The sequence below is a fragment of the Catharus ustulatus genome, chromosome 3 (genome assembly GCF_009819885.2).
Source record: "Catharus ustulatus isolate bCatUst1 chromosome 3, bCatUst1.pri.v2, whole genome shotgun sequence".
Lineage (NCBI taxonomy): Eukaryota > Metazoa > Chordata > Aves > Passeriformes > Turdidae > Catharus > Catharus ustulatus.
Window position 1 is genome coordinate 37,785,411 of NC_046223.1, and position 26,141 is coordinate 37,811,551.

Genomic DNA, 26,141 nt, shown 5'->3' on the forward strand with positions numbered 1-26,141 from the left:
TAATACTAGCAAACCTATTACTGTTGTTATGTTTTTGCATTGTAGCAGATGGTATCAGTTGATCCAAATCTCAAGCTGATTTTTGAGGTACCATTCATGAAAGAATGTGAGCTGTTGCAGCTCCCACAAAAGTAACCTGACCATTCCAATATCCCCATTGAAATCTAGTCAAATACATTTTGTTAAAAATCTCTTTGTTTAAAAAAGAAGGATGTCAGAGAAGATTCACAGGAAAACAGGAGAGGGAGGAGAAAGGAATAAAGTTAAAGAAGAAATGGAAAAGTGTAGAAGAATAAATTTAAATGCCAGATGTGGTTAGAAATAGTCCCAACCTTATTTTCCTCCTATTGAAGGCCAATATATTTTCACACAGGAGAACTAACACAGTAAGGACGCTAATACACTTCTTGCGTGCTAGTTGGTTATTAGAGCCTCACAACAAGGAAGGTGATCAGAGAATACTTGTCACATGCCCAAACTACCCTAATTCAAGGAACCTGCCACCTCAGTGCATCATATGAGGCAGGTCAAGCCTAGGGTGAAGCAAGCTTTCCGTGTAAGAATTTTAATTAGCAATGAGCACAATAAAATACATAAGCTGCTGAAAGTTAACAAGTGCTACTGTTTGAGGTTTATGTTCAAATCCATGCTGTGCACTTCCCTTTCCTCACTGCTAATGGATTAGCAGTATACTGGATAGTAATCAACAAATATTACAGTCATCCTTCTAATCTTATTAACAAACTTGTAAGAAGCATTAAGGACACATTTATACCACTTGTGGGAAACAGTCCAAATACAACGAACCAAAAGCTGCTTATCTACAAGCAAAACCAGCATTATATGATTGAAGGGGGCCAAGTTAATCAGTGCTATCAAGAGGCTAATTCAGGTCCAGAGGGCTGAGAAGGCAGGTTAAATGATCGTTCATAAATCATGGAAAGCATAATGTGTTTTACCACACTACACCACATTGTAGCAACAAACAATGTTCTTCTGTAGGGCGCAGTTTCCTGCTTTCTATATGTCTGTGTTTTGACATTCTAAGTATCTCATCAGCATCTTTTTTATCCTTAAGTTGTGAATATGTTATAACTCAGCTTGTTAATCATCAGATCTTTAGGAAGGAAGGGGATAGACTGTAAAAACAAACCTAGAATCGTTTATGTTTGCAGGCAGCACTACTGTGCTCACTACAGGCACATACAAAATAGAAAAAATTGTGGTTCCAAGACACTGTGGAAAAAAACTGGGGAAAGCAACTGAGAAAATCTGAAAAAGCAGCTGTATATGTCTCCAGCTCCTTTGCTTTATAGGATGGAGGAGAAGACACCAATGGTTAATTTTTCACTTCAAAATACTTCAGAGAAGTACTGAAATGTGCTACTTTATGTAATGTAAGCTTATTCATTGATTCCACCATGGAGAAACTGGGATCTGGTCTTATTATGCCTTTCTTCTGATAGGACTGAGACTATCCACAGACTATGACTGACTGCTCTTTAGAACTGTCTTCCAAAGGCTCACTTACCAATTTTTGAAACATTTTCTAAAACATTGTTCTTCAGCTGCTTGCTTTTGCCCTCCCTCTCAACAGTCCTAAGAAAGACTTTTCCACCACTTACTGTAGGTAAAGGATTCCTCCAAGGACTAAAGTTAATGGCACTTGTTTCTGATCTCACAAGACATGGAACATACTCCAGTTCTCTATACAGCATAATACTCCACATTTCCAGTGCCTGATATTCTACTGCTATGCCCTAAGGTATTTATGTGCATCAGCAAAAAGGGAGGGCCTAAGAATGCCATTGCAATGTGCTCCCTCTGGAAAAATGATACTCTGGGATAAAAGACAACACAACATGTTAGGAAAAAGAGAATAGTCCTTTAACTACAATCATTAAGTCACATGTGTTTTTTTTCAGTTTTTCCATGGAACACAGAAGGTCTTCAGAGTGGGACAATATGGCTGAATAGCACAAGAGGCTAAAAACAAGTGACGTCAGCAGCTCTATTTGATAGCACTGTCAAATCAAAATTGTATAGATTTGTCCCCAGCTATCTGAACAGCATCCTTTGCTTATTTTTGCAACCTCATGGGCATGTTTTTTCAGTTCTCTTCTTTCCTTTTCTCTACCAAAAAACTTGTACATACTCATTTTCAGCTCTAGGAAGTAGATTGCCTCAGGGCACACACAGTCCTTTTGCTTTTGGCATAGCGTGAGACATAAGCCCTCATCTGGCTCTTATTTTCTTTCTCAGCCTCACCAAAATTTGACTGCTATATAGCTCACATTTCCAGCTGGTTCTATTATGTTTGAAATGCCAACTGGTGACAAAACTGCACAGGCACCTGGAGCAAAAAGTAAATACTTCTTATTCTTTCCAATTTCTCAGCATGATGTCAGAATTCCTGGTTTGCTCTCTAAGTTTCTCCCTAGGGTCTCAAAAAACCCCAAAAAACAAAAAACAAACAAAAAAACCCCAACAACAACCACAACAACAACAAAAAAACCCAAACCAAACAAAACAAACAAACAAACAAAAAAAATCATCCATCTTCCTTTAAGCTCCAGGACTGAATTTTTACCATCTGTCCAGGATTTTGCTCCTACAAGGCTCCCTGCCTGGATTGCACACACTTTTTCTGGTTCACCAACAGCCATTAACGCTATTCTGTCAACACCCTTCTAGACATGAGTTTTTGCAACTGCCTTTAAATGGAAGATGAAGTCCTTTCATTTGATTGTTTCAAACATCTGTCCACATCCTTGTACATTAATTATGAGGCCTAATAGAGCTTTTCGGTTTTGTATCATTTGTCTTAACTGTCAGAGTGGATTTACACATCTTAGACAAAAGCACTCAGTATGCTGCAACTCAATATCCACCAGAAAATAGAATGTGTGCTTTTCTACCTGTATTTTCTTACAGAATAAAGCTATGGAGCACAAGGGATTTGACTCAGTCTGCAGGATCAGGTGGCAGTGATAAAGAGAAAACAAAAGAATATACATAATAAAAATAGTCTTTCTAACTTTTCATTTTTTCTCCTGTAAACAACATTAACTACGGTCTTTGGTGAGAAGTACAGTATTCTGAGGAAGTAGGAGGGAAATAAACCAAATTCAGCTGCGAGAAGAGAGATGAAGGGGTTACTAAGAGCTTGGATACTCTTCATATTTTGACCAATCTGAAAGAGAGCTTTGAAGCACAAAGTTGCTCTGCTAAGCAACTAAGAAACTGAAAAGATTGGAATTCTTAAATGTCGATGAGAATATCTTCTTTACTATATTATGTTGAGATCTTTTTTCTATGTCAAAATTAAAAATAAGTATTTACTACAAAAATCCACGTGTCTGTTTTCACAGATGCACCCTAGCAATTTAAAATAAATTTTTAAATTTTATTCAGCTTTATTCAGTTTTTGGGTTCATATATCTGATATAGGATTTTTCTGCTTGGGGAAAAAAAATTATGCTATGTCAGATTTTGTCAATACAGATAACTTACTCATTTTCACTCTTCACACTCATTTTCAGCTCTTTGCTGAATTGGAATCATGCCTTTGAAGGAACCGAACCACAGGACAATTGCTCTATTTCTTTTCATTGGCAGGGCAAAAGTAGTTGAATGAAAGGGCTCTGAAGCACTACCCAGCACAACACAGAGCCCACAAGCACAACTGCATATAAGGAGATATTAGAGTTAATGGTTTCACGATGTACAAGCACCCATGGTTTAACAGTGCCTATAGAAGTGAAGCTGCAGTTCTAATAGGTGCTCCTGCCCCTTCATTCCACCGGCAAGTTGGAAGCAAAGGGTGTTGTCTTTGGTTGGCCACCGCTTTTTACAGAGGTGGCCAAGTGACTCGTCTGTTTTCTTCCTCTGTGTTTGGAGCTGCCTTGCGTGCATGGTGCTCTCCTGGGACATTTGTGGACTCTGGGGACCTGGAGACTCATTCTGACTTGTCTACACCAGGACCTAAAAAGGTTTCAGTCTTCTTGTAAAGTGAAGGTACAATATGAAGTTGAGAGCGCACCTGTAATTTTGTTGATACAATATCCAGATGTCAAGACTTACCGCGTGTTAAATGTGAGATTGCTTACTGTGAAAGAAAGCAGTAAATGGTGACTTTTTTTTGCAGACTAAAGTGATGGTATATTAAAGATGGTAAAGTCACTTGGAATAAGCTATCTGCTATTTTGCAGAATTCATTTGTTGCAAATAACTACAGAATGGCTCTTGTTTACATCTACTCATGCCCTCTTTTGTAGAACTAATATGCTCTAATCACTCCATTGATATTTTAGAGGTCTGTGTTTTAATTGGCACATTCTGTCTTGGCAATACCTTTTCAAGTAGTGAATTATAGAGATGTAACTATACTAGAATTGTCCTGCTGGTAGGAAAAGTTTCCCTTTGCGAGGTCAGACAACTATTCTATCCCATGGAAAATACCCAGTGGTAAAACACCTACCTATTATACATCAGATTGCAGATTTTCTTACCTTTTTCTTAAGAGCTTTCCCTAATCTAGACAGTTAACGTTAGAGCTAATAAAAATGAGCTCATAAAGAACACACAGATAATGTGAACACTCTGAAATAATTTAAAGACTGAGGGGTGTTACAGGTTGCTGGATCTGAGGATAGGTCAGCTCTCCCTTAATTTCTTTTCACCTGTTTCTTCCAGAAGAGGATATGATACTATTCTCACTCCAATCTCATTTGCCAACAAGGAGATCCAGCTAATCCTCAAGCTGCTGAGTCAATATGTGGCTGTAGAGAGAAGCATTTTTCAAATATGAGAGACTGGATGTCCACTGGGAAAGCTCTTTTTCACACTTTTCTCTCAAGCAAAACAAAACTAAACTATTTCTCATAAGTAATTTTATTAACCTCTGGCTGTTCTTGATGCTCTCTCTCGACTACTCTGTACCTGTCTTAATAATCCTACTGAGGCTGAACACAGACTTGTTTTTCAGGACTCAATAGCACATGTTTTCTGCAATAGCACAGTTTTCCCAGTCTTTTACAGAAGAGCCTCAATTTTTATCTGTTACACAGGTAAACCTCCATTTATCTTAATGAAAATTATGACTCATTTCCATCTACATTTCTTTACATCTGTCTGTAATAAATTCCCTATTGTTGTTTTGTGAATCACTTCTTAAGTACATCCAATTTGATTTGTGGTTTTGTATTCCAACGGGGCTTGTAAGCATTCAAAACTCAGTACCATCAGAAGTTGTATAAGCGTATCCTCCATTCTGTCATTTAAGCCATCTGTTAACATATTGGTTAGAACAACAAAAGACTTAAAACCATAAAATTATATGTCTTTCTCCTCCTGTTATGAAATTATGTATTCATTTTCAAAACACACATATTCCAGTTGTAAACTTACTATTATTATTTTTGCCTAGAATTTCCACAGAATCTCTGGAGATACAGCAGTTGCCTAGTGGGATTTTTTCCAAGGTGACTTAATTCATCAGGGATTTATATCACAATGTAGGTTATGGCATCCTCAGTAGCTGTCAAATGGTTTATGTATAATATGCATAGCCTTCTCATATTTCTGATACCTTCAGCCATGAATGGGATGGGGAAAAAATAATAGGTCAAATTGTTAGCTGAACTGTTTTGATATGTTTTTAATGCCTTGGTCACAGCAAACTGCTAGACAGAAATAGATGTTTATTGTCTCACATACTACAACTATCTATATTTTGATGCCATCAATTATATGGCAAGTTTTGTTCACATAAAAAGATAAACACAGCCTACTGATCAGGTACTGTATCATGTAATCAATATGAACTACCCCTCAAACCCTCAGAAAGTAACTCATAGAAGATCAAATGGGATCTTCCTGTGGAACAAATCCAGGAGAAGCATTTTTTTTTACCAAGTCATCAAAGGCAGACATTTGAATTGCCATATCCATTTCAGTTACTGGATTGTGTGGCCCTTGTGAACACTCAAACTTTTAAACCTTGGTATCCAGTGGCTGACCTCACAGAAAGCCAGCAGTAGGTCAGAGAGGAGAGCAGTGTCACCTTTGCAATCTGAATGGCAGTTCATGCAGATTGGCCAGTTCTGGGGTCAGTCTGTCTGATTGGCTTGACCACGGTACATGTTACTAAATTGAAAGGAGCACTTTGTGGCATTTAGGACACAGAACATATCATTCAGTGCAAATGTATAAGAAATTACTTTTCTAACTATGTTTCTAAGTAAGTTTCCAGGTAAGTTTTTAAAGTAAGTCTAAGTAGGATTTTCAAGTTGTAGTAGCATACAAACTTCAGAGGTTATTAAAACATTCACATTCTCAGTACAACATACTTTATTATGATTTAAAAAAGGAATAAGCAGCCAAGTGTTGTAGTGCTTGTCAAAAACTGTCTCCATATTATCTAAGGGTACTTTCTCTGCAAGTTTCCTCCCTGTACAATTACTTAATATTTTGTTTGCTTACAGAGCAAATTGTGCAACGTCCTTCTGTTGCCAGAAAAACAGAGAACAGTTTCTTGATGTAAAGCAAGTTCCTGTTCATAAGTATTTGAAATTTTATGATACAGCTATGAAAAACTTGTTTTTCTATCCAGAATTAATGGTCCAGTTACCAAATATTTCTGCTACCAGTAGAAATGAGTGTATCTATGATGCATTTCATTAATTCATTCTTTAATGGTTTCATTAAAAGATGGTAACTTTAATTCATGAACTAGATGTTTATTGTGGGACTTTGATATGTAGACTAAACCAGTCATACTGTTCCAAGAAGCCAGGCCTCACTAATTTGAGCAGCACTGATTAAAGCAACTAGATATAGTGAGGCAAACCCAAAGAGAAGCTCTAACAAGCCTAAATGCAAATGCAAGGCATTTCAAAGTGCATGATTTACATTATAACAATTAACCTAATCTGATATTACTCTGAGACAATAGGAATGAAACTCAACAGCAGTCTGCTTACTTGCCTCATCATGGCTGTTGGCTCCAAACTTCCCAAAGAAATCAGAAGATGACTCTTAACACCTTAACAAGGTTCTGACTTCCTTGTCACACAGTAATTATTACTGTATGTTTTGGTAAATTCACATAATGCATGATTCTTGAATGTTTAAAATTAAACAGGAGCCTTTCCTAATGGCACATGGGTTGTATTTGTGGTGATCCAAAAAGACATTTTTATGCAGCACAGCTTATTACAGTCTGTTGAAATTATTCCTTTCCCTTTTCCCTTTATACCATACAGTAAACCAGAGGGAAAACAAAATCCCACTGGTGTGGGAATAAAGGGAGCCTTTGCCAAGAGTTTAAGTACATGGAAGGGTGGCTATGTGCAGAGAGCTATAAGATACCCTAAACTTCAACAGACCAAACAGAACACTTTATGATTGCCTACATATTTACATGTGGTGTGGGCCGTAATAACTAAAGGCAATTTGTGAAGTCTGCATAATGACAAAATGCAGAAATTGCTGAGAAATCGACAGCAGCGTCTGGGTGAAACAGCATTACTCAGCTGGTTTCAAGCACTTTTTTTTTTAACACCACCCCCCCCCCCCGCCCCAAGGGAAAAACCCTGAACTGGAACTCCGGACAAGGTCTGATCTGGCAAAAACAATGCTAGAGTGCCCTCCTCTGGTGCAGCTCAGGCAGGGGACAGAGGGTTTGCTCCTCTATAGTCTGAACCGAAGAAGGCTGAAAGGAAGGGACCAAAATCTTAATATTTGAGCAAATGCAGAGTGTTTGGATCAGGTGGATTTCTTGATCCTTCACACCTCAGGTATGACAGAGCATCCAGAAGAGCAACTCTTTAAAACCTACTCACTGTTATTTTACACAGGGACAGGCAGAACCTCTGTCCTTTGTCTCCTTCACTGTCTCTTTGATGTGAAATTCCATCTGGATCTCAGCTGGTCAGAAAATCCCTAGAAATAACTAAAGTAAGTGTTCTTGTATTATCAAAATTATGTTTAAAAGTAGATAACGAATAATAATGTCTTTATAAATAATCTATTGAAAGCAGAGAAGTCAAATTACTTAACTGTTTGTGTTCATACAGACATCACAGTCAGAATCAAACAACGAGAAAATACAGAAAATATTTCCAAATAGTGAACAATATTTCATCTTTCCTAGGTACCAGCAGTGTCACAAAATTGTCTTCTGCTTCACATCAACCTACATGTATTTCACTTAGAAAATGATAGAGCACATGCATAGCACAGGATCCAGTGCATGAAACCATGAAAAAAAGAGACAGAACTAGTCACTAGCTTGTCATGCAGACTCATTTGTCACTGCTCCTTTTCAGCACACTAATAAAATGTGCATTTGTGACTCATCTTATTGTATAACATCCTTTCATTAACTAAGCGTCCTCCACAAAGCTGATCCAGTGTGACATTTCATCTCTTTCTCTTTTGTCTCCTCCTTTACAGTGCCCTGAGGACTACTCCTTGTGTTTATCAAGAGGTACACTACTTTTGTGCCCCAAATCACCAAGTTTTGTTCTAGCAGTGTATGTTGTTGGTCTTGTTAGGACACAAGTACTAAACAGCTTAAAATCCTATTTCAATAAATTACAATTGCAATGAGGCAAGAGAAAGGTTTGCCTTTAAGTGCAAGTAATTCCTTGACATGGCATTCTTTGTTACCATCCCTATATGTAGTTAAATAAAAAGAAAAAATAAAACCAAGGAAACAAACAATAAAAATCACAAACAAAGAAAGGAATCTAGGTTCCACAGGGGGATCTGGACAGGCTGGATCAGTGGGCCAAGGCCAGTGCTAGGCAGTTCAACAAGGCCAAGTGCTGGATTCTGTACTTTGGTCCCAACAACTCCTTGCAGCATTATGTGTTTGGGGAAGGGTGGTTGGAAAGATGCCTGGGGGAAAAGGCCCTGGGGTAGTTGGTTGACAGTGGCTAAACATGATCCAGCATGTGCCCAGAGGGGCAATAAGACCAGTGGCATCCTGGCCTGTATCACAATAGTGTGGCCAGCAGGACTGGGGCAGGGATCATCCCCCTGTACTCAGCTCTGGTGAGGTCACACCTCAAGTTCTGTGTCCAGCTCTGGACCCCTCACTACAAGAAGGACATTGAGGTGCTGGAGCAAGTCCAGAGAAGGGCAACAGAGCTGGTGAAGGGTCTGGAGCACAAGTCCTGTGAGGAGGGAGATGGGGGTGTTATCCTGGATAAAAGGAGGCTCAGGGGTGACCTTGTTGCTCTCTACAACTGCCTGAAAGGAGGGTGGGTAGTGAGGTAGGGGGTCTGCCTCTTCTCCCAGGTAACAAGTGCCAGGATGAGAAGAAATGGCCACAAGCACCAGAGGAGGTTTAATTTGGATAAAGGAAGAATTTCCTCACTGAAAGAGCAGCCAGGCATTGGAACAGGCTGTCCAGGAAGCATTCAAAAAAGTGTAGTTCTAGTACATGGGCACATGGTTTAGTGGTGAACTTAGTAGTGTTAAGGTAATGGTTAGACTTGATCTGAAGTGTCTTTTCCAGCTTAAATGGTTCCATAATTCTATTATTTCATTATTTGAAATTTGTCCAATAGCAGGTCTGCCTGGCATCCTCTGGAGGGCAGCTTCCAGAAGCATCCAAGACAACCCAACAACAACAGGGAACAGCAGTGCAATTAAATACAATAACAGAATCATGGAAAGTCTCAAATTGGAGGGGATCCATAAGGATGATCTCCTTGCAGGACTACCTAGAAGTAAACCACATGACTAAAAGTATCATCCAAAAGCTCCTTAAACTCTGACAGGCTGGCTGTAACTGAGTAAAGAGAGACATCAGAAACTGAAAGAAGCCTATTGCAAAGGTCTTGTAACAAACAAGTTCCACATAACAGTTAAGAAGGGAAAATCTGACTATACCAGTATCTGTAGGGGTATTTTGTACTATCAAGAACATTTTTATTTTAAAAATGGGTTATGTGCAATTATAGGTGATTTTTTCCTGCTGCTGCAAGGAAACTGATATTTGTTGCAAAATGTCCACAAATATGATCAAATCATATTTGATATACATGCAAATTTGAGTGATCCATGGATATGGCAAAGTAGGAACTTCCAGTCATGTTCTCTCCATAAAAAAAGATTGGGTTTTACTGGTTAAAAATATTTTGAGACCGACCTCTCAGTGATTTCTTTTAATGGGATATATATGAAAAAGAAGGTTCCTTCTACAAATCAAACCGCTGCTCTAATGCTATTTCTGGACCTGTAACTTTTCCAGTTTATAACACACTTATATTTATATCCCATGGCACTAATAAGATCTCTGTATGAAATAGAATTAAACATATGTAGCATGAATGCCACATTTAAGATGTCAGGGAAAAAACCGTGTCCTCTCAGACTAAGTGTTGGTATATCTGGGAGCTTTTCTGTAAGGTCATTGAACACAGGAGAAGTGAGGAAGGAAGGAAAGGAAGGAAAGGAAGGAAGGAAGGAAGGAAGGAAGGAAGGAAGGAAGGAAGGAAGGAAGGAAGGAAGGAAGGAAGGAAGGAAGGAAGGAAGGAAGGAAGGAAGGAAGGAAGGAAGGAAGGAAGGAAGGAAGGAAGGAAGGAAGGAAGGAAGGAAGGATTCCAGGAAGGATTCCAGGAAGGAAGGAAGGAAGGAAGGAAGGATTCCAGGAAGGAAGGAAGGAAGGATTCCAGGAAGGAAGGAAGGAAGGAAGGAAGGAAGGAAGGAAGGATTCCAGGAAGGAAGGAAGGAAGGAAGGAAGGATTCCAGGAAGGAAGGAAGGAAGGATTCCAGGAAGGAAGGATTCCAGGAAGGAAGGAAGGAAGGAAGGATTCCAGGAAGGAAGGAAGGAAGGAAGGATTCCAGGAAGGAAGGAAGGAAGGATTCCAGGAAGGAAGGAAGGAAGGAAGGATTCCAGGAAGGAAGGATTCCAGGAAGGAAGGAAGGATTCCAGGAAGGAAGGATTCCAGGAAGGAAGGAAGGATTCCAGGAAGGAAGGAAGGATTCCAGGAAGGAAGGAAGGAAGGATTCCAGGAAGGAAGGATTCCAGGAAGGAAGGAAGGAAGGAAGGATTCCAGGAAGGAAGGAAGGAAGGAAGGATTCCAGGAAGGAAGGAAGGAAGGATTCCAGGAAGGAAGGAAGGAAGGAAGGATTCCAGGAAGGAAGGATTCCAGGAAGGAAGGATTCCAGGAAGGAAGGAAGGATTCCAGGAAGGAAGGAAGGATTCCAGGAAGGAAGGATTCCAGGAAGGAAGGAAGGATTCCAGGAAGGATTCCAGGAAGGAAGGATTCCAGGAAGGAAGGATTCCAGGAAGGAAGGAAGGATTCCAGGAAGGAAGGAAGGAAGGAAGGATTCCAGGAAGGAAGGAAGGATTCCAGGAAGGAAGGAAGGAAGGATTCCAGGAAGGAAGGATTCCAGGAAGGAAGGATTCCAGGAAGGAAGGAAGGATTCCAGGAAGGAAGGAAGGAAGGAAGGATTCCAGGAAGGAAGGATTCCAGGAAGGAAGGATTCCAGGAAGGATTCCAGGAAGGATTCCAGGAAGGATTCCAGGAAGGATTCCAGGAAGGATTCCAGGAAGGATTCCAGGAAGGATTCCAGGAAGGATTCCAGGAAGGATTCCAGGAAGGAAGGAAGGAAGGAAGGAAGGAAGGAAGGAAGGAAGGAAGGAAGGAAGGAAGGAAGGAAGGAAGGAAGGAAGGAAGGAAGGAAGGAAGGAAGGAAGGAAGGAAGGAAGGAAGGAAGGAAGGAAGGAAGGAAGGAAGGAAGGAAGGAAGTTAGTTGGTTCTGCCCACCAGGAGGAGGAGTTTAGGGCGGAGTGGAAGTGACCTCACTCCCGGGCCAGCGCCGGGATCCAGTCATCGCTGGCGCACCGGCGGCCAGTGCGGGCGCGCCTTGCGAGCAGCCAATGGCAGGGCCGGCGCCGCTTGTTGTCGCCCCGTGAGGCGGCTGCGCCCTGGGCTCGGTGCCGCCGCAGCCGCCGCAGGAGGGACCCGGGAGGCCCCAGGCCCCGGCACCCGCTCGCCTCTCGCCGGCCCCGCAGCCCCCGCGGAGGGCGGGGAGATGCAGCCCCCGGGCGCTCAGCAGCCGCCGCTCTACGCGCCCAGCAGCGGGGACTTCACCTTCGTCTCCTCGGCGGACGCCGAAGGTGAGCGCGGGGCCGCGGGCAGGGCCGCGCTCGCTGTCCCGAGGCGAGAGCTCGGCCGGGCCCCGGGGGAACGGGCTGTTCCCGGGCCGCAGGGACTGGAGGGGCCTTCCTTGCCCTCCTTGCCGCCGCCCCCGCGGGTGGTGTCGTGGCTGGGGGCGGAGCGGGGTGGCCGAGGTGGCCGCTGCCCTGGGGCCGCTGCCGGGGTGCGCCCCGCCGCCGTGTCCGCGTCACGGCAGCAGCACCAGCGTGGCAAAGGCGGCTCGGCTTCTCTGAAAGCCGGAGCCGAGCTTGTCCCGGCTACGTGACACAACCGTGACCACCGTCACTGCCCGCTCCTCTGCTCCCGTGCTGCGGGAAACTCACTTCGTTGTCTTATCCACGACCGTGTCCTATGTTCACGTTTGCTGTAATGTTGTGCCAAAGCGTCTGCACAGTCGATCCTTGCAACACGGTCATGGAGCAGAAAAACAAGCCGTGTACGTAATACAGGGGGTGAAGTGTGGCCTGCTGTCAAGCTGCTCCACTAATAGCAGTGGTGTACCAGCATGCCAGGAAGATGAGCCCTCAGACTTCAAAACTGAACATCCTCGAGTCAACATCAGGCAAACTTTGTTGGAGAATGACTTTTTGGTCTCTCCCCATTTAAGTAACTTGGATTCTACTATCATGTATGTATTTAGTTACTCTTATAATTGTGGCTAGGGAATCATATAAATCCTTATTTATGTGTCCCACTCTGGAAAGGAATTGTTGAAGTGGAGAAATTACTATAGAATGCCTGTTCTTTAGTGAACTTCACAGTCCTTCTGAAAAGAAATGAAAGTCAAAAGTACAGTCGTGGCTGTGGGGTTTTTTGTTGCTGAGGGTTTTTTGCTGGTTAGTTTTCCTTTGTTTTTTCTTCACCGTGGCCTGCAAAAGGATCCATGTACCTCTGAGCAGAAGTTGTGTGCTTCTTTCCTGGAAGTATTTGTTGGGCAGTGCTGAACCCAATCCTGTAGAGCCACCTTTCTGATAGGTTGTGTTGAATCACTCTTGGCTCTGTGTTTTTTATGAACACAAGCAAGGTGTGATCTCCTGCTTGTTCAGGCGTAATCCTGTCCTCAAAGTGCTTGATAGACCTACCCAACCTAGCAAAGAAAAACATAAACAAAATTAAACACCTTGATATTTTAAAATTAAAATACTATACAATGCACTCTAATTTTTATATGTTTTCTAAATCTCAATCCATATGAAAAAATAAAAATTAGCTGTTTCATTCCCCCATTTTATTTTTGTGGGATGTAGGAACCGCACGGAAGAAAGCTGGAGAGAGGTTCACAATTAGGTTTCCAGATGCAGTAGAAAGAGCAGACTATTTGGGATTTTGCCTCTTGTACTGTTTTTTTTCAAAATTTAGAGTCAATACTGTTTTGAAAGCTGGTTTTCTCCTATGCAATATTGAAATGAGGCATCTGAGAGACCCTGGTTTTGCTTCTGTGGTGTTCAGCCTGACACAGTAGCAGTGAAGGCACCCAGACTCTCGCTAAGAGCCATCATTGTCATCGGTTCTTGGCAGGTTTTCCAGTGCCCAGTTGCCCCACAGTTAAAGCACACACTCAGAGCAGGAGAGGAGGTGACCAATCCCTTTTCCCCTAGATTTCTGCAGGTTTGTTGTGCAAAGCAGATCTAAGATCATGTTAATAGATTTGATAATTCAAAAGTGTGGTTGCAGGTATTCATTGTCTGCTAAAAGGAGTCTTGGTAAATACAGCTTGTGTAGAGTTCCTGTGCCTCAGGATGGATTGTTAGCGGTCCCTGAGAAAGGAGGAATGTCTGGTTGGACTCTGTGTTTGCTTCTTTGGACAGCTGCATTTATGCACAGAGTAGCAAGAACCTCTCCTTGCAGAAGGGTGTTACGTTGTAGCAGAAACAAATATTTCTTAATTACAAAAGGGTCCCACAGTCAAGAGGAAACTTCTGAGGCTTCAGCTTGATGCCCAGACATTAAGATTTTTCTTTTTTCCTCCCTCTGTAAACAGCAGTGGAAGGCTTTGCTTGAGTCTGGTGAGAATGGTGTATGCGTGCTGGGACTGTGAAAAGCAAAGAGAAATTCCTGCTTTTAGTTACAGTGATCTTTACAAGGGTCCTGAGCAGATGATGTTCCAAGAATCAGAGGAATGGATTATAAAATACTTGGAAAGCATTTATGGAGAAACTTGAATGTGAGTGGCTTAGCAAGCTGGTCTGGGAATGAGAATTCTGTTGAAATAATTGCAGTACTGAATAATCAATGAACACTTAAGACATGTCTGCTGACATATGTCCAAGGCATTGAGATTCTGTACAAATTTTGTTTCTATAACACTGTAATATTTCCAAAAAGGATGTTGCAAATATAATTTACAAATATGGCCTGACCTGCCTCTGTGAGTATGTTTCAGGAGTACTTGCTATAGTTAGGTGGGAGATTTGTGGTGAGGAACGTTAATGTGTGAAAAACACACAATGATGAAGAGGCAAAAAAATACTTTCTTTATCTCTCAATATATTTATAGTAAGCTTGTACAAAATATTTACACATTTCTGTTTGGATTTTTCTTTTTTAACAGATAATGGAAATCCATTATTTCCTAAGGGAATAATTATTCCCTTATATTTTTTTTTCAAGTTACTTCATTTATTTTCCTATAACTGAATAAAATGAGCAAAAATTTAATATTTATTGGTGATTTTGCCAAAACCAACCAGAACATAGATAAATTGCTCTTTGTTTTGCTTAGTACTGTGGTAGAGAAAGATCATAGTGTATGCAAGAGAACTTATATTACTTCTTATTGTCTAGAGCCTGAGGATCTCTGATAGCATTCTTTCTCTAACATTTTCAGTTGCATTGAAGGCAGGCTACAAATTAAAACATCTTCAGATGTTTTCATTTTATGAAAAATTTGACATAAAAGCAGAGAGTGGTTTTGGCTAAAACAATGCTGCTATAAAAAATGGGTGCCAAAAGAGGGAGAGAAAAAAATTATAAATAATCCACAATTTATAGCATTATAAGACTCATTTGTTCCTCCTTTTTTGCCTTTAAACACTTAATGATAAAGCACAAATAGAAACCTTTCTGTTATACCACAACACTGTGCCATAAAACAAAAGTCCCATCTAAAAGCTAAAACCTGGTATTTGAGACCTAACCCAACATTGTTGCTATTGCAATAAAACCACAAGTACACTTTCTAATTATGTATCTGTGAAAGTATAATTTTATTTTGTAACTTTGAATGTTTTATGGTGATGACCAACACATACAGTTTTATATGTTTGTTGTTTATCTTCCAGTACTTTTAAAATCAAACATCTTTTGGCAAGACATAAAAAGGTCTATATTTTTCTCCCTTTTTCTGTAGATCTTAGTGGTTCCATAACAACTCCAGATGTTAAGCTAAATCTTGGAGGAGAATTCATCAAAGAATCTACTGCGACTACATTCCTAAGACAGAGAGGATATGGCTGGCTTCTGGAAGTGGAAGATGATGACCCAGAAGATAACAAGCCACTTCTGTATGTTGTAATTATTTTTGGGTATCTTATCTTTACTAGCTGTGTAGAGAAAACAAACAACTTGTAATCTCTGATTGTCCCACAGCCTTGTGCTGTGGCTGGAATTCTGTTTGACAAATTACTTGACCAATGAATGTTTTCTGGTGCAAGAATAATTCTCATTATGGATTTTAATCTCCATAGGTATAAAGCTTATAGGCTTTTCTGCTTTTATCTGTTGGTCTTGTAATGGCTTTTAAAAAATGACAATTCTTTGTATATTTTGCATTCACATTTCTTGATGTTGTGAAAGAATCAAAGACTAAGGCAGTCCTTTTGGAAGAGTCCTGTTAAGTAAATCTCAGTCAATTCTATCATTTATTCTGAAGTATAAGCATTGTGAATCATGGTTATTACAGTAGGAATGTTAGAACCAAGGTAGCAAAAACTTTATAATTTTTGATGCTACCTTTTATGTAATGCTAGATTAAAAGGATGCTAGTGCTGAAGGACAATATTATCCTTAAAACTGAAAGTCTCCTATCTGTTGTTCTGTTCACAGAGAGGTGGTTGGCTGAACAAAGTTTGTATTTTAAGGTTACTACACTGTGAGTCAGGCAGCCTGGTCCTTGTTCTTCACTTAAGCAACTTCATTCTCAATGTCAGTGTTTTCCTGTGAATTAAATGTAATGACACTTTAAAAAATTGGAGTGAGATAGAGAGTACTCTGGAGAACTCCAGTGTCAGTGTTGGGAGACAACAGATGTCTGGAGAGGTTAATAATGACATTGGTACTTGAAAGTAATTTAAATTAAAGTATGCAGAAGTAGCTCCTTGTGTGAATAAGTCTGTTTTGTAAACCTCAGACTTCTAATTAAGAAACAGACTGGTGTAGTGAGGTGACAACACAGGAATTCTGACTTTTGTGTAATTTTGTTGTTTTGATTATTCCAGAAACATGTGTCACTATGAATTTTTGCAATCTGAATCCTATCAAGGAGTGAAAGAGCAGTAGCCTGCTAAGGGGAGTTCATTAATGCAGTGCTACTGTGCAAATGTTTTGTTCAATGAAGTAAAATTTTTTATTTCACTTTCTCATTGGGCAACCTTACTCCAGACACTTGTTTCGTGTTACAGCTATTGTCACTTTCAGGTGAAATAGCTGTCAGTTTCATGCAAAAGACAATTTATTCACATGAGAGAAGACCTAGCCAAGAAGAAAGAATTATTTCTGTACAGAAAATAATTGTGCTACATAGTCTTCAGAGTAAAGTATAGATTCTGCTGCATCCTTTTTAGATAAATGGAGGCAAATAGATGCTTCTAGTCTATTCCTTAGATTCAGGGATGGTTAAAGAACAATTTTTGTTACTTAGTCACCGGTTAGTAATACCACTTCTGAAGTAGCTTTAGTAATAGTAGTAAAAAAATTGCTTTGGGGGACTGAATTAACAGTATTTAATTTTTTTTTCTCTTTGTTAAAGAGAAATTGTGATGAATCATGTGTTTGCATTTATTTCTCAGTTCAGCTTTTTTGAAGAAAAAGCTAAAAATTCAAGGCCTTGGACAAAACTTTCATAAATGAACCAAGGATATAATTCTACATTTTTCTTCACTGTGTTCTTAAATGTAGAGCAGTATATCTGCTGGAAGTGTCTTGCAACTCTTCAGAGCTCCAGTCATGACTGAAGTTCTGCGCAAAAAGAAGTGGAATTGCCCATTACTTGGGAAGTCTGATTCCTTCTCCATTAGGCTAGGACAGTCAGGGCAAGGTGTACCAGCTAAGAGTCCTGGGCAGAAGAGTCTTCTGGCCAATTTGTCTCTGCTTTCAGAGAATTTGTAACAGGAAGCAGACAAGGCAATGAGAGAAGGGCAAGATCTGTTGATACACACTGCTGCTAGTTCAAGTGACTTCTATTTATTTTGCCCATATTTATTTTACCCAGTGGAAACAAGCCAGAAATTAAACAATAGGGATATAAACTGTCTGTTGGAAACTACTGTTCTTGAAGGAAGCTAAACTTAATTTTCTTTTACAACTGTTTTGTGATGTATTTAGAATGGTTTAAGATTAGTGAATATAATGGCATTCTTGCAGAATTTGAAATAAAATATTTTCATAGTAACTGGGCTCATGGCAAACTGCTTGGTATAGGAATACACAGGCTTTCTTTATGTATGCATGTCTTTGACTTGTAGTTACAATGATACAAATATGTCACCTGTCCTAGTGTGTCTGAAAAATAGACCTCCTATCTTAATGCAGACTCTCAGGGTATCACAGAATCATAGAATGGTTTGGGTTGGAAGCGACCTTTGAGATCATCCTGCCCATCTTGGGCAGGGACACCTTTCACCAGTACAAGTTACTCAAAGCCCCCCCATCCAGCCTGGTCTGGGTATGCTGTGTATGTTTTCTGTTCTCAGTCATGTAATTTCTTTTTGAGTAATTAAATAATTCTAACTGTGTCCCACTAATTACTGAATGCAGCATGAAGGTGTGGTGTTGCTTTACTGTGGACAAACTGTTCCTTTGCTAGTTGTGGCTTCAGAAAGCCTTGTGGCTGACAGGAGACTTGCTCTCTAAACCTACTGTTTGCCCCTGTACTTATTTTTTTAGCTCTGTTTCATTACTGTGTGTAGTAATGCTCACTTGCTTTACAATTTCAGGGAAGAACTTGACATTGATCTGAAGGATATTTACTACAAAATTCGATGTGTGTTGATGCCTATGCCATCTCTTGGGTTCAATAGGCAGGTGGTGAGAGACAATCCGGACTTTTGGGGTCCTCTGGCAGTTGTCCTCTTCTTCTCAATGATTTCATTATATGGACAATTTAAGGTAGGTAAAAATCTTCTGCATAGAAAGAAAACTGAACTAAATTTGGGGATGTGATTGGTAAGCAATTTGCATTCTTATGTAGGTAGAAGGTCTTTTTTTCACATACTAATGTAGGGCATTTCAAGTGCTGTTTCTCAAGTTAATATGTAGAAAGACAGCAGTCCGGAATGTATTAAGTAGCCCACGGGTAAGTTAATCATGATGAAATGTCAGGTTTGTTTTTATACAGTAAAACAAAGGAAAGATGTGGTTTCTAGAGGAACCAAATTGATACGAATAGGTTTATAGTCATATCACTGAATATTTCCATTTTAATTGTAACCTTTTGTTAACTTACTTTTTATTGCTAAAAAATGTTAGCAAAAAGCATTTGTTTGGATGCTGTGAATTCTAATTTCCTGACAAAGAAAGCTGCTTATTTAATTCATACTATATGACTCCTGTTATCTGGTATATTTAATCTTCATTGGTGACGTTTGCTATTTTGTCATCCCTGCTCAGTTTAACTTTCCTCTGGTCAATAGACTTTTTCCATAATTCCTCTTGAGCTCCAGGGTGAATAGCTTCTCAGAGGCATTGTACATATTAATTAACTTCCATAAACACTGTTAGCTTTTTTCTTTATGTTCTGATTAAAATAAAGAAGTGTTATTTATAGTAACAATTTGAATGTAAGCCTAGGTGCTCTTGCATTGGAAATCTTTGACTAAATGTGTGGTTACAGTTGTTTCAAATGTGACCAAGTATGGCAGTAAGCCATATGTAAACTAGCAGAATGTGCTTATGCAAGGATTCTTGTCAATGGTGGGATAAAATCATTCCCTTTGGGACCTCTGGCTTCCATATGGTGTACCAAATGCTGACTAAGAATTCACTCTCAGTATCTTGTCTCTATGAGGCTTGAATTGGGTAGACTAAACTATTGTTCAAGGCTTCTGGGTGTACCACTCACCTGTCTCCTTGGCAAAGCAAGGACTGTTCCTTGACCCTGTTACAGATGAACCACCTCTTGCAGTTTGTGTACCTCCTGTACAGCAGCACTGGGTCCGATGTTTCTTAGGAACAATGAGTTTACCATGTGGATGACTGACAGCAGCTGGACTAGATGAACCCAAAGGTGGGCTCTAAACTGGAGAAAGATGAGCATTTTTGCTCTAAGATTTTAATCTGCTACTCTTCTTTTAGTCAGTGGAGGAAAACAGGAAGTAAAAGGAGGCTATGTGCTATTTTCACAAATAATATAAAGCCACTATTTTTTTTTGTGCTGCTGTGATTTTAATGTGTTTTTTCCTATTTCATTCTTCTAGAAATAAGGAACTTTTAATTAAGCAAAGTATTGAACTGAGTACTGAGTTAATTTTTTGAAGTTCAGTCATTGTATGTTTGAAAACACAGAAACTGGACTTAGACTGTTGTTTTCTTCAAAAAAAAAAGGCATTTCAGATAGGAAAGCTTTACTTCTAGTCTTCCCAGTGGCTCAACACCAAAACCAGCTAAGTTAATTTGAAGGTTCTTTTAAGAATGATTTTAGGATTTCTTCTATAGTATAAGAGCAGACCTATGAAAGAAGCAAGAAAAAATAGCAATAGACTTGGTCCCAGGAATCTGAGGCTTTTTATTAAGTTGTCATCATCATCAAGTTCCACTGAAAATTAAAGTCCTATGTCTTCTGAGCATTCTCAGTCTGAGTAAAGGATAAAGTAGCATCTTTATAAATGAAAGAAGGAGAATTCTAACCCCTTGTATTGGTTGGGCTGACTTCTAGAAACTGTCTGAGCCCTTATTTTGTAATAGGTGGGATATGAAGACATTTAGGGTAGTTTTAACTCAACTTCCCATTCCTGTTACAATACTTACAGAATACATTGCATGTGCATTCTATGCACACAAAATTTACCATTAATGTGGTTCTGTAAATGTAGCCTCTGAACTTCATTTGCTAATTACACTGTGATACTAAACACTATTCTTGCCACAATTCAGAGCTCAGTTTTGCATAATAAAATCCTTGACTGCAGTGAAAGCAATTATGGAAATGGATTTTTCTTTTTCACAATGACAATTACTCATATAAATGATTTGGTTTTTGTCTCTCAAGGTTGTTTCTTGGATTATAACTATTTGGATATTTGGATCCTTGACAATTTTTTTACTGGCCAGAGTTCTTGGAGGAGAAGTAAGTACCTGTATGAGAAAAGGATGTAGAGAGAGGTAAGGTAAAGTCTCTTGACGATGTTTTTCAGCAGTAGTTGGGTTTTTATAGTGCTTGGGTTAGATCTTGTAGCCAGCTAAGAATGGCTGCAGTTGCTAAATGTAAAGTCAACATTTCAGGTTTTCAGTCTCCAAAATGAAGTCTAAAATACAGAGATCATCAATTAATCCCTTGGTGCAATGGATAGTGTCCTTGGAAGTGATAAACAGTCTGGAAATTTCTGCCATGAATCCCAGAAATTCTAACAGCTTCCTGTGATCCAGAATTGAAGTTCATTCTTGAGGGAGAAATGCTTTCAAGTTTTTGGTCACTGGACTAAATGGACTAAACTTTTTAATGAGAGGCTAACAGCAGGTAGATGTCCTTGTGTGTAATGCAGTATTTGTTTTCATCCATGGCCTGAAGCTGTTCAAACCCATTACAGTATAAAAGCCAGAGCATTTCTCAACTGCAAAGCCAACTGGAGTTGTGTCCTGCATCCCTTCCTCCAGTTGCTTGCACCATCAGGGTTGGAATAGCTGCTTGAGCTGTTTACAGATTGACTCATTAAGTGATTCAGGTGTAAACAACCAAAAATGACTTGAAGCAAGGCCCACAGACAGCTGCAGTAGAACAGTCAGGAGGATAAAACTCCTTAAAATGGAACTGCAGCATAAAATGCATTGAACTGTGTTGTTAAGAACTGAATATTCAGTGATGCTTGGTTTTTATACTTTTACTATGGGTATTGTATTAGTGAGGCACCAGTGTTGTAGAGGTCCTGTGTTATTTATTTGAACTTTCCTTTTAATCATAATTGATAGAGTCTTCTTGTGTGAATGCTGTTTTGAAAGAAAAAGTTTTTATAAATGTGCTTGCATAGTATTTTTGCATTTCAGCACAATCCAGATGCCCTCAAATCCATCTTGTTTGTCTCAAAATGGGAAATTATCAGATGTATAAACTGGAGAAGTATAGGTTTGCAGAGCTTGTCATGAAAGATCATCATCCACAAGAAAATGCTTACAAGATGCCACTACTATTCCTGTTAAATCCAAGAAGCCTAGCTGTGCACAGAAACATTTCAGACCATAGTAGGGGAAAATCAGACATTTCCTTCTGAAGCTAAAAGTTGTTATGGAAGTACTTCGAACAACTCTGTTCTAGATAATCACAATAAATTGAAGCTGGAAATCAGAATTCTGTGCCCTACAGGGATCAAGTTTTAAGTCTTCTGCTGGCACGAAAAACATTCATGTGCTTTATGTATTTATTTATGAATCATGGATATGAGTATGTTAATGCAGAAAATTACATCTTTGCAGCTTTTGGCAACCAGGACTAGAGCTGGTCCATGAGAGGTCTGTTGCAGTTCTATGCTCCTGGGTATCACATGTAAATGCTTCTTTTGAAAGTGATAATTTACAGTGTTTGGGGAAAAAAAATGGCAATGTATTTCTAATTTTAGGGTTTAGCATAGAAAACCAATTTTTACACTAACAAGCCTCCTTTAGCTGAAATTTCATGAGTATAACACATTATAGTTGTTATTCATCGTGTTAGAACAAGAACAAATTGTATTTGGTGACAGGGATTGAGTACTGCAAAGCTTATTTTTATGTGCTTGAAAATTTCAGGTTGCTTATGGCCAAGTTCTTGGTGTAATAGGATATTCCTTACTTCCCCTCATTGTCATAGCACCTGTACTTTTGGTGGTTGGATCATTTGAAGTTGTTTCTACTCTAATAAAAGTAAGTTCATATAATCTATTGAAAATTCCGTTATTTTTAAGTCACTTTCTTAACACTTCAAGTAATCTACTCAGGAAAACATAATGATGTGTCAAAATTTTCAGAACTGCAAAGTGAGCTCTGTGATCCTTTTGGTTGGCATGGTGGAAAGTGAATGTGGTTTTAAATGCTCCATTTGAGTGTGCTTGTGGATATACAGTGCTGTTGCTATAACAACATCTGTTGTTACTAGAGTAGCTTGTATTTTGTATTTTGCTGTGCTCTAATAGTTGCATTACAAAAAAGATGGGATTCTCATTTTGAGAAGAGGATGCATAATTAAACTTCAGAATGAAGAATCTGAAAATAAGCTGTTCTCTCCCTTCCCCCATCATCCAGATTATTTTTAGTCACTGCAGCATGAATATGATGTTAGTCATTGTTCTGAGACCTCCCCATAGTGGTAGCGGCACAAAGCTCTCCATACCCTTTGCAGAGAAGGTAAGGATTGATCTGATACAGAAATGGGGAGTATAAGGCACAGAGAATAACCTGCCTGATACCACCTGCTGCTGGACAGCTTTTATGGAAGCAGCAGCATTCCCTAAAAGATCCCAGAACGACATAACACTCTTGAACACTTCCAGTACTTCTTAAAACCCTTTTAGGTAGCCTTTGAAGTTACTGCTGAGCCTGGGAAGGTTAACTGATAAAATTCTGTTATGAGTTACGGAGGTTTACTCTGTTTATTTCATTATTTCTGTCCCTTTACAGTGTAATTGAAGTACAGCTAGAGTGTATGATAAGTAACAAAATTGCTGTATTTGAGATTTGATAATCTGTGATTACTGATAAATGATAAATATCAATCATTAACTTTCCACTTAACTAATATATAACTTCAAAATAAATATACGTTCAAGAGACCTCTGTTATGTGATTATTGCTAACAGCCTTATGTTAACTTCAGGGTGAATCTCTGCAAGGTTCTTGTCTTTGCACCACTAGTATGAAAATGCATTACAAGCCCCAAATGGTAAAAACTTTTTGGGCTGTGACAAGTACTATTTCTTATGGCTGGCTCTGTGTTATACTGAGAGAAGTGATTTATACTGTGGTATTTGGAGAGACTTTCTTGTGGTGTCAGCTAAGACTGTTCATCTTGTTTTTCAGTTGTTCGGAGTCTTTTGGGCTGCATACAGTGCTGCATCATTACTAGTTGGAGAAGAATTCAAGACAAAGAAACCCCTTCTAATTTATCCAATCTTTTTATTATACATCTATTTTCTGTCCTTGTATACTGGGGTGTGATCTAGTGTAAGATGTGGTCAGAAACCATATTTCAGTCATTTGCAGACTGATAGTGTGTAAGATTAAGAAGGCTGGAGATAATACAAGTGACTGTTTTGTATCCAGTTGTTGAGATGTTTTAAGATGGAAGAGCATATTTGTGTATATTATTTAATGAAGCAATTGTAGCTATATAGATTTGTATCAAAGTTCTAGGTTTGTTTAAGACTCTTCAGATTTTAATGAACAAAATAAAAGAACCTTGTGTTTTATAACAAAGCGTAGCAAAACTGCAACTCAATACCTGTGCCAAAAGCACTGGGACCAGATTACTATATTCAAGAATTAAAAATGAGAAGTTAACTGTTAACAATCTCAAAGTGCAATTTTTCTTTTGAGCTTAAACACAGCTGGCTTTTTTTGGCGCAGCAAATTCTGTAGATAATATATATTTATGAAACAGTCCTGATTGTTCACAGAATAGTCTGTATAATCAAGATCCAAGAAGATACTACTTTTAATTTAGTGCCTCAATTACTGTGATTTGGCTGTTGAGTTTTTATAAATTCCAATTTCTTTTCAAAACATGTATATACTGTGTATTTTGTATCTATGGCTTGTGTGTACCGTAAATACTCCTTGGTTAAGGATGTATATTGGGTTTTTAAAAATTGAAGATACAAGTATTTGAAGTTTTCATTTACTATCTCTGACCAAAGGAGCAAGATATTTACTGTGTGACATAATTAATTAAAATGCATATTTAGAGAATCAAATTATTTTACTTAAAAATACAAATTTACAGAGAAATGGGTGAACACCTTTCTCAACTCTAGTGCTGGCCTAATGTTGGAGAAAAAAAATATGATCTATCAAATTTGTGTGATCTTTAAACAATGTTATTTTATGATGACAAAATAAAAATATTGCTTCCCTAACTATGTTTTACAACATCTTGCTCTGTTTTGCTTTTAATAGCATGGTATTTAACATGCATCCTTTTTATTTTTATTATTTTTATTTTCACCAATACTGTTAATCCCTTGTAAAGAGAAATAGGAAAGATTAGAAAGGCCAGATTCTCCCTCCACTAAACGAGGCAGAGTTACAGCCTTAGTAACAGTTAGAGTCTTGCTAATTTTGACTCTTCAAGGATTATGTAATAATGTGATGACATGTTAAATATTTCCTGTGTACTGTGTTGATTGCTTATATAATGGTCCTTATGGTAATATTTCTTCACAAGGGAAGTCCGCTGAAGTTTACTTTGAATGGTACTAACGTAGGGATTTGCAATATTCAGGATTTAGTATCAACATACAGCTCTGAAGGTGTGGGGGTTTTTTTCTGGCAACAGAAAAAAAGCATTTCCCATTCTGCCCCCCCACCCCTTTTTTTTTTTTTTTTAATGCTACAAATAAAAATCAGCCATGACAAAGTAATAGCAAGGGCTGTCTTGGGTCTCTGATGGACATACTTCCATATCAGAACTATAGTTTTTCAGCTTTTTAGGCTGTGTAACTAGCCAGCTGGGTAACTTATTTTTACCAGTCATTACTGATGCAAAATATATAAATAAATTCCAGCTCTCCCACAAACCTTTAGCTTATTCAGTCTGCTTTCCTGGCTGATGATCGTGTTGGTTTTAAACAGAATCACTTGAAGTTAGTGCTGGACATAAATTGTAGTGTAATACTTGAGCTTGTAATATATAAAAAGAGAAAAATTGGTAGAATGATTGACTTTTCACCTGTTTTTTGATTTCTGAATAAGTTGTGGTGGAATCAATGCCAAGTTGTACTAAATCAATTTATACCAGCAGCAGCTAATTTCTTAGCTACTAGTGTTTTGAAAGCATTCATACTCCATTCTGTTAAAAAAACCAAAGGAAGTTTAAGTGTATTAAAAAAAAAAAGCATATTAGCTTTGGAATCTTGCATGATAATCTGGTTTTACTTGGTTTTTTTCGTGACTTATGTTTCTTTATCTAACAGGAATATCCAACTATTATTATAAGACTCCACCCAGCATCTGTGAATCCGTTTAACTTCTGTGCCCACAAAGGTGAAGGGCAGGAACACGTTTAGGTTACTAGGCTGTCAGACAGCTTTCAGCTTAGTTTCTCTTTGCGCAGTTGTTCAGGAGGTGTTCTGTGCATCTGAATTGACTATGAATATCGAAAGGATGCAAGAATGTTCTATTGAATCTCCAAATACCTCTTTTCCAGTAATGTTCTGTGAAATTTATAGTTGGAATTTTAACTGTTCATTTCCACAGACTTGGCACATGTACAATATGCAATGTAGATAATGCACTTAACATAATACATATTTTGTACCCAATTGCAGATTTGCACCTTTTAATCTCAGTACCTTTAGGGTCACTTTTTGCATATGTTGTGCAAGAAACATACAAACAGCTCTCAAA

At 38.8% G+C, this 26,141-nt stretch overlaps 1 protein-coding gene across 1 annotated transcript; it reads left to right on the plus strand.

The window, feature by feature from the left end:
• Positions 1-11,976: 11,976 nt before the first annotated feature.
• Positions 11,977-25,449, plus strand: YIPF4 (Yip1 domain family member 4). The gene is made up of 6 exons (XM_033055943.2): positions 11,977-12,139; positions 15,529-15,682; positions 18,332-18,503; positions 20,602-20,679; positions 22,332-22,445; positions 23,598-25,449. The coding sequence occupies exons 1-6, from the start codon at positions 12,055-12,057 to the stop codon at positions 23,733-23,735; spliced, it is 741 nt and encodes a 246-aa protein (XP_032911834.1). The 5' UTR covers positions 11,977-12,054; the 3' UTR covers positions 23,736-25,449.
• The last annotated feature ends 692 nt before the right edge of the window (positions 25,450-26,141 follow it).